Source organism: Lolium perenne, chromosome 4 (genome assembly GCF_019359855.2).
Source record: "Lolium perenne isolate Kyuss_39 chromosome 4, Kyuss_2.0, whole genome shotgun sequence".
Classification (NCBI taxonomy): Eukaryota; Viridiplantae; Streptophyta; class Magnoliopsida; order Poales; family Poaceae; genus Lolium; species Lolium perenne.
This window is the reverse complement of record NC_067247.2, coordinates 108,843,433-108,856,108: the sequence shown is the minus strand read 5'-3', so window position 1 is coordinate 108,856,108 and position 12,676 is coordinate 108,843,433. Positions and strand designations below refer to the sequence as shown.

Below are 12,676 nucleotides of genomic sequence, written 5' to 3'. Positions count from 1 at the left end.
TATAGTCAATGCCTACTCTGCTGAGTGGCTTCAGTCACATAGCCAAGTTTCTTTTTGACGACAGAGTCACATAGCATTTCTTTTTGGAGAAAAGCCACGTAGCCAAGCTTACTTCTTTTTGAGAATGTCCACATAGCCAAGTATACCAGGGTACTACCGACATGTATTCTTGGGCTAAACGAAGTACTCATCAAGCGTGGGGCCGAGCATACAGAGGCAACTGGGCTGAACGAAGCATCTTTCGGTCTGGGCAATCCATCCCACGGGCCCTGCTGAAACCAAAGTCCTACACGCAGCGGCGGGAGGTTACCGGCCAGTCCTATACACCGACCAGGTCGGGAGCGCCTACTCTCCGCCTTAAGCGGGAGTGACGGTTCGCTCCGCCTGAAGAGCTCCCTTCTGGGCCGCTCCACGTACGGCCCAACAAAAGGTATTGTTTCTCCCTCTATTTTCTCCTTTCAGTTCAGATTTAAAAATTGTTTAAATTTTAAATCTAAAAAAGTTTGGATTAAAAATATTACAGATTAAAAAAAATCGATCTATAAAAGTTCAAATCTCAAAATGTTCAATATTCAAAAAAGTTCAAATTAAAAAATGTTCAAATCTAAAAATGTTCGAATCTAAAAATGTTCAAATCTCAAAAAGTTCAAAATTTGAAAAAAGTTCAAAATCAAAAAATGTTCAGATTGAAAAAATGTTTGAATCTAAAAAAGTTCGAATTTGAAAAAAATTCAAAATCAAAAAATGTTCAGATTTCAAAAATGTTCGAATCTGAAAAGTTCGAATTTGGAAAAGTTCAAAATTCAAAAAATGTTCAAACTAAAAAATTGTTCACATTTAAAATATACAAATTTTAGAAAATTCAAATTAATAATTGTTCAGATTTGAAAAGTGTTTCAAATCGAAAAACATTCAAACTCAAAAAATATTCAAAGTATAAAATTGTTCAGATTTGAAAAGTGTTCTTCGAAAATTGTTCAAACTAGAAAATTGTTCAATCCTAAAAACGTTCAAATTTAAAAAAGTTCAAATTTAAGATTTGTTTGAATTTCAGAAATTGTTCAGGAAACTGCTAATATATTAGAAAGAAGTAGAAAAAAAGATAGGAAAAGCCGGAGAAAAAATCAAATAGAAAAAGAAAAAACCCGACGAAGAGCCAGGAACTTATGTGACCAGAACCCACGAAAAACCGAATGAACAGCCCCATCGCTGATAGTGGGCCGGCCCAATAAATATGCTCCTGTGCGGTGTCCGAGATAGAGATCGCAATAAGCGATGAATAGGTTTCTCCGACCAGGTCGGTGCCGATGCGGGTTGCCGCACACCCCTGGTCGGGTATTGGGCCTGGCCCATTTAACTTTTTCGCTTTCGTTTTCTCTTTTTTTTCCTTTTTTCTTTTTCCGTTTTCTGTTTTATTTTCTTTTTCTTTCTGTTTATTTTTTCTTTTGTTCAAAATAGAAAAGTTTATATTCGAAAAACGTCAAATTTGAGAATTACGAAAATTCGAAAACTGTTTAAATTTAAAATTTGTTCAAATATGAAATTTGTTCAAATTCGAAATTTGTTCAAATTTGAAAATGGTTCTAATATAAAAATCGTTCAAATTCGAAAATTGTTCAAAAATAAATTTTGTTCAAATTTAGAAATGTTCAAATTCGGAAATTGTTCATAGAAAAAAAATAAATTTTTTGTTCAAATTAAAAAATGTTCAAATCTGAAAATGTTCAGATTTTTTAAAAAGTGATTTATTTTTAATTTAATTTTTTTAAATTTTTTACAAATATTCAGATTTTTAAAAAAGATTCTTTTAAAAAAGAAAACAAACAACAGAAAAAAAGAAACGAAAAAGAAAAAACCAGCTTACCTGATGTTGGGCTGCGGCCCAGTTTAGTAATCTGGGCGCGGGGTGTGCGGCAACCGGCTTCCGCGCCGACCAGCTCGGCATACAGCAGCACCCGAGGTTACCGGTAGGGGTGGACTTGATGCTCGAAGCTCGAGGCTCGACTCGGGCTCGACAAGGCTTGGCTCGAGCTCGGCTCGGCTCGAAGGTTGGGCAAGCCAAGCCTCAACCTTTCGATCAAGGCTCGAGGCTCGACAAGCCTGCTCGATGAAGCTTGCAAGCCGGCTCGAAGGCTCGATGTAATAATTTATTTTGCCATAAACATTTAATAAAAATGTAACTTTTACAGTTATAAAAAACAATTAAGCATAGATACATTTATAACATTGTTAACTAAAGCCACAACAATTGTTATGGGTGGTATGGAGTAGCTTGGCCTACAACTCAACTTCTGTGTAAAAATAATTCATCACTTAGAAAGGAAGAATGAATGAAAAGATTAAAGGAAATCATAGCTACTGAGTAGTCAATCCATTCACTAATATAAAATATTTTAGATACTTTTCATTTAGACTAGATACAATATAAGAGAAGTGAACTTACACGCTAAAAATAGACTAAAAACAAAACAAGGATCAGTGAATCTATAAACTGCTAAAACGTCTTAGAAAACTGTATAAAATCACCTAATCTAAGAAGACTCGGGAATAACTACCAAGAAGCGACTTTCATACGCGTCTCCTCTCCCGCTACAGTAGAGGCGACTTTCTGGAACCCCCGAGCAGATCCACCCCCTCGCCGTCGATTCGCCGGGTCCCCTGTCCTCCGCCGGCCGCTGCGCCGGCGGGAGGATGGGGGAGCCTCGTCTCGTCTGTGTGTGTAGGGTAGGCTCTGCTGGGACCCTGGCCACCGGCGTTTTGGAGTGGGCGGCGCGGCTGGTCTTCGTTTTGCAGGTGGTGCTCGTCCCCTCCAGCGGTGGAGTTCTTCGGAGCGCCATGGCGGAGCGCCTCCTCGTCCGCGCTCGCGGGTCCCGGTGGACGATGCGTGCGTTTATCCCCCTCTGGATCTCGACGCGGCGGATCCAGTTGACAATCCCGAAGCCCCTGATGTTGGATCAAGACGGCGTTACCGGCGGAGCAGAGTGGAGGCTCCCCGGAGTTCGAGGTCCGGTGACTACCCCGCCGCCTGGGGACATCTTCCGATCCAAGGCTTGTGCGAAGATGCAGCGGCGGCCCGCCACCGGCACGTTCTTCTCCGCGTCGGCGATGCTGTTTTGCAGAAAGGACCTGTGTGTAATTTCTAGCTTTCAGGTGTTCTTTTCTGTAACTCTTGTTTCAATATAATCAGTGGTTTCCTCGCAAAAAAAAAACTACCAAGAAGCAACCGATCTTACAAGACCAAATCCACGTAGATCAACCACAGCAGCCCCTTGTTGATGACCAGTTACCCACGAAGAGCCTCTGATTTTTCCTGGGACAGCGCCATGGACGAAGCTTTCGTGCTCAAACAAGTAGCGACCAGTGCAGCAACGTCTAGGTAAGGAGTGACCAGCGGAGAAGATTCCAAGGAAGGAGAGTCCAGCGAAGGAGTGGCCGCTCAAATTTGCGGTCGCCGGTAGAGATAGGAGTCGCGACCGTGGGTGGAGGCATGAGCGGCGGAGGCGTGGGAAGGCCTGAGCTTTGGCCCGTACGAGACAGAGAAGAAGGAAGACATTGGGGATTTTTTTGGCTGGGCTCGCGAGCCGTTCGAGCCGAGCCTCGAGCCTTCTTTTTAGAAACTTTGTACCAGCAAGCCGAGCTTGGGCTCGGCTCGAGTTTTGACGAGCCCGACCGAGCCAAGCCACGAGCCGGCTCGGCTCGGCTCGATTCCACCCCTAGTTACCGGTGAGGTACACGTCTTGGAAGGTGCGCCAGAGGCCGGTACTGTGGACCAAAGGTTGCGGCGCTGTGACTCGAAGAGGCGACGCAATAGCAGACCGATGCTCGATCAGTGATAGCCGAGTGCTCGGGTAGGGGTGGAATCAAGCCGAGCCGAGCCGGCTCGTGGCTTGGCTCGGACAGGCTCGAGAAAAATCGAGCCGAGCCTGGCTCGGCTTGTAGCAAAAAATTACCTAGAAACGAGGCTCGAGGCGAGGCTCGTGAGGCTTGCGGCTCGGCTCGGTGGCTCGTCGAGCCAACAGCCAAATTACCTGCCCCCCCAGCGTGGGAGGAATCCGTCCTCAATTCCCATCCCGTTGACCTCGTTCTCACTCTGTCATTCATCTCAGGCAGGGCCGGCGGCGCCACGGCCGCTGCCACCATCACCTCTCGTGCCAGCCACCAGCGCTCTCATCTCCTCCTCCATGGCTCTCCCTACTCTTGCTCAGTTGCTCCTCTCGATTTGATGCCTTAGCTCCCGCGAGGTGCCAGTTATCTGGGGGTAGCAGTGGCCCTCCGTCCGTCAGTGAATGGTCTTCCTTACCGGTGCAGCCAGCTCCTCCAGATCTGCCAGGCACCGGCACCCTGCTCATCCCCTCTAACCAGACCACCACGAATTCCCATCTCCGGCTGCTCCTTTTCTGATTCTCCACCACCGGCTGCTACTTTGCTAGTACTGGTTCGGTTCCAGTTTGGGAACGCTAACAGAGCATTGTTTAACAATATTTAATTTGGACACCTGCTCATCACGGTGCATGTTCTATTAGCTCTACTAGTAAGTGCATGTGTTGCTGATGCATGAAACTTCATATTGTACTAACTGAATGCATTTTGTATGGCAACCTTGTGATACATTATTTTGTTATTAGTATTTTATGAAACTTGTTTGACAATGTTATGGATGTATTCATTCTAAATTGTTTTTTAATTGTGAAATGATGTATTTTTGGCAAAGGCTATGACATTTTTTTATTACATCGAGCCTTCGAGCCGGCTTGCAAGCTTCATGGAGCGGGCTTGTCGAGCCTCGAGCCTTGATTAGAATGTTTAGGCTTGGCTTGCCTGGCCATCGAGCCGAGTCGAGCCCGAGCCGAGCCTTGTCGAGTCCGAGCCAAGCCTCGAGCCTTGAGCTTTGTGTCCACCCCTATGCTCGGGGGCGTGCTTAGCGGAGACGTGCGCGCTATCAGTTGATCAGACCGACTTTGAAGTTGTACGCCCATGGCGTGGACAACGCATATCAGAGCCGATGGTGACGTTGCCGATGATGTCCCAGACGATGAAGGCGAAGACAAACCGGCGATGGATATCGTGTGGGTGAGACAACCTGTTGTGTCGCACATAGGCCTCCCGTGTGTGACGCGTGCGGCCATGCCACACGGCTGTTGAGGATGGCCGGTGTAGATCGACGCCGTTGTCAGAGTAGAGACGCAGGTCGACGACGGCGATGGGAAACTCAATCCGATCTAAAATTGGTAAACCAAAAAAAAAACACCGGTCAAGCGACTGGCGGACAAAGAAGAACCAATCGATAGATCGAAAAAAAGACTAAGGGCGACTAAGGGCAGCCGATCAACCGATCGGCGGGCGAACCCTCATACGGGTTGCGCGGCCCCGGAGCAAATCATGGAGATCAACCTCCCAGGGGGAAGGTCAAGGAGCGTGCCGCTCTGATACCACGTAGAACGATAGAGAGATAAGCGGAATATGATGAATGTATTATTTAGCCTCATGAACGAGTATATATAGTGATACAAGACTTAAAGATCAAGAAAGCTCTCCTAGAGATAAGGTAAAATACGATTGCAAATCCTAAACTACCAAATACATGCACACGAAATATATCTCTAATATTCTGAACCTTCACGGAATACACTTCATCTTCAGCTCGATAAGATTCTGAACCTTCACTAAATAGTCTACGGAAGAGCACCTGTTATCGCCCTAGCATGTTAACAATTCCTGATGCCTCACATACATACGTTGATCTATCTCAGACGAAAAGGCTTAAATGTCAAGTATTTGCCGTCTCTCAAGAGAAATTTTAGTTACGGGTTAGTGATGCGTGCGTGCTTCACTCTAAATTGTACAACTTTAAGTAGGTGAGCAAGTGCAGAGTATGCGGTTCTTTTTTATAGTCACACCTTCCGCATGGAAACTTACCGAGGACCAAAGAACGCTAGGTAGATAGGCACCAAATGCAACCGGTATGTCGGATCTAACCCTACTCAAAAAACGCCTGAGTGTGTTATTTCTTGAACCTACCGCTTCTTGTAAACAAGGCTAGCTGTCAATTGATCTTACTTACCACAAATCTAGTTCAATGGAAAATAATCATGCAAGAACTTGAACATGCTATAATATCTACACCTGAGTGTGTGTTTGCCCGATTGCTTCTATACATACGCGTGCGGGTATAAACATACTTGGCACTTTCTTGCTTATAAAACACATACATCGATTAGTCGCACAATTTTGCATGGTTTATTTGCTTAGTAACTCCATACTTTAGTTGTGCACGGATTGGCTGACTTTTTCTGAGTCCACTACAATGGATAATATTGGAATGAACTTATCGACACAATAATTTGATGCAATATCGCAACTTATTCTCACCGATTTTAGTTTCGTCCCAGGAGTAATATATAGTACTAGCATATAGCACATCGAACAACGAGAACTTACAATTTCATTGAGACATAGTTTGCTAAAACGGCTTATATCATGAAATGGAGTTATGTATATGATCACATTTTTTGAATCATAGTAGCTGCTCGGCTGAGTGGCCAAGTATTACCAGGGTAGTACGGACATGCATTCTTGGGCTAAAAATAAGTACTCATCGGCCGAGTATACAAAGGCGACTGGGCCAAACGAAGCATCTCTCGATCTGAGCACATCCCACGGGCCCTGCTGAAACGAAAGCCCACTTAGCCTGATAGCCTCTTCGAACCTGGCTGCTCCCCGACGCCAGCTGAGTCTAGTGGTTCGTTTGTTTAGTCCCACCTCGCCGAGCGAAGCAGGAGACCGGGCGCGGCTGTGCTATAAGAAGGACGGGGTGGCCGCGCTAGCAACTCATACCTTTCTCGGCCTTTTGGCTAAGATCAAGTGTAGTATATGTTCTTATCAGTTTAACTAGTAAATATGCTCGTGCGTTGCAACGGAAAGAGGAAAAACAACTTTTGAATTAAAAACTTCTGCTCGATCTAAATTTTGTCTCAACGTCGGATAAACTGCAAACCCTAGCCTTAGTTCGCCCATTACTTATAATCTTTATATTTTATAATCTTTTTATTTAATTGATCTACTCTCTTATAATTCATTTTTATTTTTTATTTATTCCATTATTTTACATTTTTTTAGTTATAATATGTTTATATTTGAAACAGCCATAAGCAATATAAAAATGAGGTTGCATTATAGGTAGCAGCCATCCAATACTTGTTCGAGATAATTAGATCCATAAGCAACGAAACATCATTGCTTAAGATATTATCACCGGTTAAATCAAGTAATAAGTTTATCCATATCAATACTTACCGTCTATAAATATTGAAGGGTTCAACGCTTGCAACAATGATGCTAGTTTAAAAATATGGAACCAGCTTTTGCAGAGAATTAAATAGATGCTATTATTCTTTTGGTTCATATGTTGGAAGCCTGCAACCTAGCATCTCTACAGGAGAACCTGTGCGTATCTATATTTTCAATCTAGTGTACATATATTACTTACATTACTGCCAATTAATAATGCATGAGTAGATGACTTCAATAATACATGATACGAAGAACTGGTATGCATACGTGTTGTGTTTGTTACCACATTGGCTTTTTAACAGAAAATATCTTACATGAAAAGCAACTCAGATAAAAATCTTAATTCTCTGATATCAGCAAATAATGTATTATAATCTATATTACACAAATGCAGCATCGTATCATTTTTTCAAAAGACAACAGACTAAAGAATGTAGTGATATAGCAATCAAACTTACCCTCTCCATGGTATGAAACCCATTGGGATTTAGATCATAACAGTCATGGATGATTCAATTCCATCACAGCCAGTTTCGCCGCTGGTATGGCGCCAATGGGATCGCCGAGCCTCCGTCGCCCCTCGACACCCCCTCGTGGCGATCCTTCAAGCGTGTTTTCGCGATCTACCGCGGGCTCACCAACGTGCGGGTTGGCGATGGTGCGACTACCTCGTTCTGGTTTGATAATTGGCACGCCGCCGGGCCCCTCTTCGCACGCGTCCCCGAGCTGTTGACTCACTGCACTGATCCGTCGATCACGGTGGCCGCGGCTCTTGCGCGATCACCACTGGATATCCCGCTACACCCCCGCGTCACGGCTATCGCTCGCTCCCAGCTTGCCGCGCTGGCGACGTCGCTCCAGGTGGCGTCTCTCTCGATGATCCCGACACTCGCTCGTTACCGGGGGCCGCCGCCTTCTCCACGGCTGGGGCTTACCGTGTCATGAAAACGTCTGGCATCGTGCTACCGCTCTCCGACTACAACTGGGCGAACTTCGCGCCACTCAAGGTCAAAGTGTTCTTCTGGATCGCCCGTCACGGGAACACCAGGACGCGTGTGTTGCTCCATAGGCACGGGATCCTGTCGGCCGCTCGCTGCCTTTCTGCAGCCGCGATGAGGACCCGCTGCACCTCTTCTTCAGGTGCCCTCGGTTGGGGCCCTGGTTTGCCGGCCTTGGGGCGCATGCTGCGGCCTCGGCGACCGACCTGGCTGAGGGTTGCGCGTCGCTCGCCGCTGCCCACAGTGACCTCGTCCCGCCGGTGCGACACACCTTGGTGTTGCTGACCCTCTGGATCATCTGGAAGAGCCGGAACCGCATGGTCTTCGACGCCCAGCGCTTGCACCCCAGGCAGATGTTCTCCCTCCTCGCGACGCACTGTGACCTCTGGCTTCACCGGCTTCCCCGTCGCCACAATCGGCAACCTGTAGATGCATGGTTGTCCGCTCTTAGAGCCTATTTTGTGTGACTTTGTAGCGTTTGGTTTCCGTCTGTAAGCCCTATGCTGCTTTGCGAGCAACTCTGTAAACCCTCGATATGATTCAATAAATTTTCACTTCAGGTGGAGGGGTTTCCCCCTCCCCCGTTGAGCTTTCAAAAGAAAAAGTTTCTGTCGAAAGCATCAAGATTTGTACATGCCCAGACCAGGCATCTCCATACCAAGAATTATTCAGTGTTAGGTCGGTAAATCATCCTGAGAGAAAAGCGGATATCGCTCGTCTACTGCTAGCGGAGGCTCATGCCGCCTACTTGCACATTAACAGGCCAGCGAGGATAGTTGCTGTAGTTTCCTTTGCTTGTTCTTTGTTTAATTGGATTGGCTGGCCGGCTGGCTGTTGTGCTATTGTTTGTGGACTTCTTGTCTTGACAGAGTTCACGAACGTCCACTCTGGATTAATTGCCCGCGCTACAGCAGGTTCAACTAACTTCATGCGTCTAGCAACAATATATGAGGTTTACTGTTTCTGACAACTACAAGCAAAAGTCACCGAGCGGATTGGGAGCAGGAAAGTTCCGTCCTCTGTCTTTTGCTAAAATCACCGAGCGGATCACACCACATGTTCATAGCGAGCAACGTACACCTCTGCCGGATCCAACAGCTCGAAGACGGAGCCATCCATCTCACAGGATACATCGTGAGCATGTCAGCACCCTCGGCTGGACGGTTTCCGGTGGTTGCCCCGGATCCTCCTCGAACTTCTCAGAATAGCCTTCCTGCAAATCGAGTTCTTCGAGAGGATTGACCCCTGGCTCGGGATGTGTGGCAAGTCCAAAGCCGAACGCGTCTGGTTGCGCTAGATGAAGTCGCGCCATGGATTATAAGGCCGGGTCAGCCCGTGTTAATACGGCAAGTCTGATCGAAGGCAACTCTGGATAGTAATCAGAGCTGACGGGACTCGTGGAAAGAAGCAACGAACGTTTTACAAAGGAAGACAAGAGAGACCAGACCTCCTGTTAACCAGAGATGGAACCGGTACCAGTAAGGATTACCACCCGAACTCAAACGCTTTAGCCTACGTGGTATACACAGGGACAGGACGAAAGCGCCTAGACGGATTGACGAAAGCGTAAAGTGACGGACTAAACCACGGAAACGCTACTCCCTTTATTATTAGGTATAGATATCTGATATGTGGGCCATGTGCCCACAACGATATTAAATTTATTTTTTGTGGGGGAGGGTCCACCACAGTGGCTTGCCACTGGGGCCCTCAGGTGTTGCCTGGGTGTTGCACTACTGCCCAGGCCTGGCGCACCCCAACCAAGTCAATCAAATGTTTTACCAATCGGACTGGAAAAGAAGACCACAACTTTTAATGATTGAACTTAACTCTGTACATTTAGCCACATCAAAAGATTTGCTGCATACAAAAACTTGTGGAAACAAATTTTTTATTTTATAAGCAACTGGAAGGGCGCTGTGACTGAGTCCTGCCATTTTCCTTAGCCTACCATTCTTCTTGTTGCCGAATTACTACGCATATGAGCTGGTTCATGCACCGTTGAAAGCACAAGGTGCTGCCTGCAATTCTTTTCGAGAACCTGGCGACGCCTTGATTTCATTCATCAGTTCGTTCTCCATCATCTGTATCAATTTTTTTTTATGTAACAGTAGCAAAGTGTTACCGCGTGTCAGCATCAAAAACTTCGTTAATGTGAGGGAGACAGTGATCAGTCGAAACAGGTAAAACATGATTTGATCATTTGAATGTACCTGCACCTCGTCTGCAGAGAACTCGTTATCCACCATCTGCAAGAGGCAACATAGATAATATAAGGTTGTCATCACACCTTCACATACAGATCAAGTGCATTTGCAGGTATGCAAAGAAAACTGTACCTCCCTGTCATCCATAAGAAAATAGTTCACCATCTAATTCACGAGGAAACATAGCTTCGATTAGAAACAAATGACGAGAAATTTCCAAATCTTCAGTTGAAGAAATCATTTATACCTCCATTTCAGCCATACGCATAGCTGCGGTATTGTCCATCACAATCTCACTGTCAGATGTCCTGCGCATCAGAACATGTTTCAGAACTTATGCACCAGCACCACAATCCGTCAGTCAGTGTTCTAAGAAAAGACCACAGCAGGAAAAGCATGCGGATCCAACAATCTGATTGCATATAGGAATCATACAGATTATGTCCTGCCATGATTGGTGATGCAGCACCTCGAACATCCCGAGGAGGTTGACCTCCTAAATCACACTTTTCCCTGTATCTCTGGCACACAAGAATAAGCAAAGTGTATTCAGATCCTGCACTGTGGAACGGGAATGATGCAAGTTATATCTTATATCTGGTGTAAAGCTGCAAGATCGTAGGGCCGTATGAGGTACTTGGAGGTGGCTTTTTATGTTCTGGATTGTGAGGCCTGTGACTCCCATAGCTTCCATTGTCTGCTTCACCGTAGTTGGCTTTGCCTCTAAAGAGTTGCAAGAGTTGAATGACACACCGTCGGTTTCATCAAGAGATTTCAGATCAAAAGAACAAACAATGAATTGTTCGACATTGTAGGATCAAAGTTCAAGAAACCAAACCATAGGGACCTCCTTGTTGCGCTACAGCTTCCACGAAGATCTTATGGAGATCATAAAACGTTGACCAACGGGGGAATGATCCCTCCCTTGACTATATGTTGTTAGGTAGAAATGGGACTCTCCCCGCGGATAGACGCTAGGATGATAACCCGATTAAAGTTCGCCCCTCCCGCGAAATTACCGCGAGATGGGGATTCGAACCCGGGCGGGCTGGCTGCGCACTCGCCTTGCCTTGCCACTGAGCTGGAACTCAGTTCTCATCTTATGGAGGTCATCGGTCCAACGAAGTAAACTCCTTGTCGGCTGCATTGCCCTGAGAATGCGACAGGCCAGCATGCTCGACACGTAAGAAACATCACTGCTTTGTGCTGTCTTGTTGTTAGACTTCATTCTGAAAATCAAGCTCACCACATGTGAGTAAGGAACATGGAAATCTGGCTGTCTGTTTTGTGCAACTCTCTGTTTTAGAACGAAGGCATAACAAGTGGCAAAAGGACAATGCAGCAGCTTGTGTAACTAAAGATCCAGAATCCATCAAATTTCTTTATTTTGTAAACTTGGGTGCCCATATAGATACAGAAAACATTTCCAAATACATAAATTAAATGGAAGATCAAGCAGAATATCGATGACCTTGCATCCTGTATTAGAAGGGCTGTGCTCCGGTGTCCCCTCTGCGAACGATGTCCAGGTGGTAAACGTGTGTTTGGTTCGTGACCAGAAAATATGAATGATCCCATCCGAAAAGCCGAATATTTCTGAGAAAGGCTGGACCATATGATCCGTGAATTTCATGACTAATCTCACTAGCCGTATGAGAATCCATGGTCGTCGACGCGACTCCGACACCTTCCACCATCGTATGTGTGGCTCCCCAGCTCAGCGGCGGCCACCATATCACGGCGAGCGGTGGGCTTGCTTTTCCATGTGGCTCCCCAGCTCGACATCGGCGACCTCCAGGGCGTGGTAAGCGGCGGGCTTGATTTCAACGTGGCTCCCTAGCTCAGCGGCGGCGGCCTCCATGGCGTGGCGAGCAACGAGCTTGCTACGTCTGCGCCACACCCAGTCGACAGAAACGGCCTCGCTAAATATGTGCGGGTAGTGACCTTGCTAGGCACGGGTAGGCGGCCGCCCGCTAGGTCCGGCCTCTACCACAAAGGGAAAAGGACCCATTAATTACATATTAACCGGTGTGTTAATGACATATTTATCTTTTTCTATTAATCGTTAATTAAACATATTTTATCCCATCCCATCATGTACATGTTTGTCCATGAACCAAACACACATGTTAAGTCAACCCACGAAGGGGTATCAGCAGAGATCCTAACCGTCTAAATAGA

General features: G+C 46.1%; 1 protein-coding gene and 2 pseudogenes across 1 annotated transcript; 2 read left to right on the top strand and 1 right to left on the bottom strand.

Annotated features, from left to right (window-relative positions):
• Positions 1–6,830: 6,830 nt before the first annotated feature.
• Positions 6,831–6,952, top strand: LOC127297838 (U2 spliceosomal RNA; annotated as a pseudogene).
• Positions 6,953–9,886: 2,934 nt separating this feature from the next.
• Positions 9,887–10,048, top strand: LOC127297837 (U2 spliceosomal RNA; annotated as a pseudogene).
• A 171-nt stretch (positions 10,049–10,219) lies between these two features.
• On the bottom strand, positions 10,220–12,356 carry LOC127293617 (uncharacterized). Its single transcript, XM_051323258.2, has 9 exons — positions 12,235–12,356; positions 11,535–11,724; positions 11,334–11,373; positions 11,133–11,218; positions 10,931–11,016; positions 10,743–10,803; positions 10,628–10,660; positions 10,502–10,537; positions 10,220–10,372 (listed from the first exon to the last, which is right to left on the bottom strand). The coding sequence occupies exons 1-9, from the start codon at positions 12,354–12,356 to the stop codon at positions 10,280–10,282; spliced, it is 747 nt and encodes a 248-aa protein (XP_051179218.2). The 3' UTR covers positions 10,220–10,279.
• Positions 12,357–12,676: the final 320 nt, after the last annotated feature.

Excerpts from the sequence above, each read along its gene's own strand:
- LOC127293617 (XM_051323258.2), bottom strand. The coding sequence starts at position 12,356 with ATGGAGGCCGCCGCCGCTGAGCTAGGGAGCCACGTTGAAATCAAGCCC. Across the intron at positions 11,374-11,534 it reads TGCGCAGCCAGCCCGCCCGG|ATCTTCGTGGAAGCTGTAGC; the intron begins GTTCGAATCCCC and ends GATCTCCATAAG. Across the intron at positions 10,804-10,930 it reads ATCATGGCAGGACATAATCT|GACATCTGACAGTGAGATTG; the intron begins GTATGATTCCTA and ends TCTGATGCGCAG.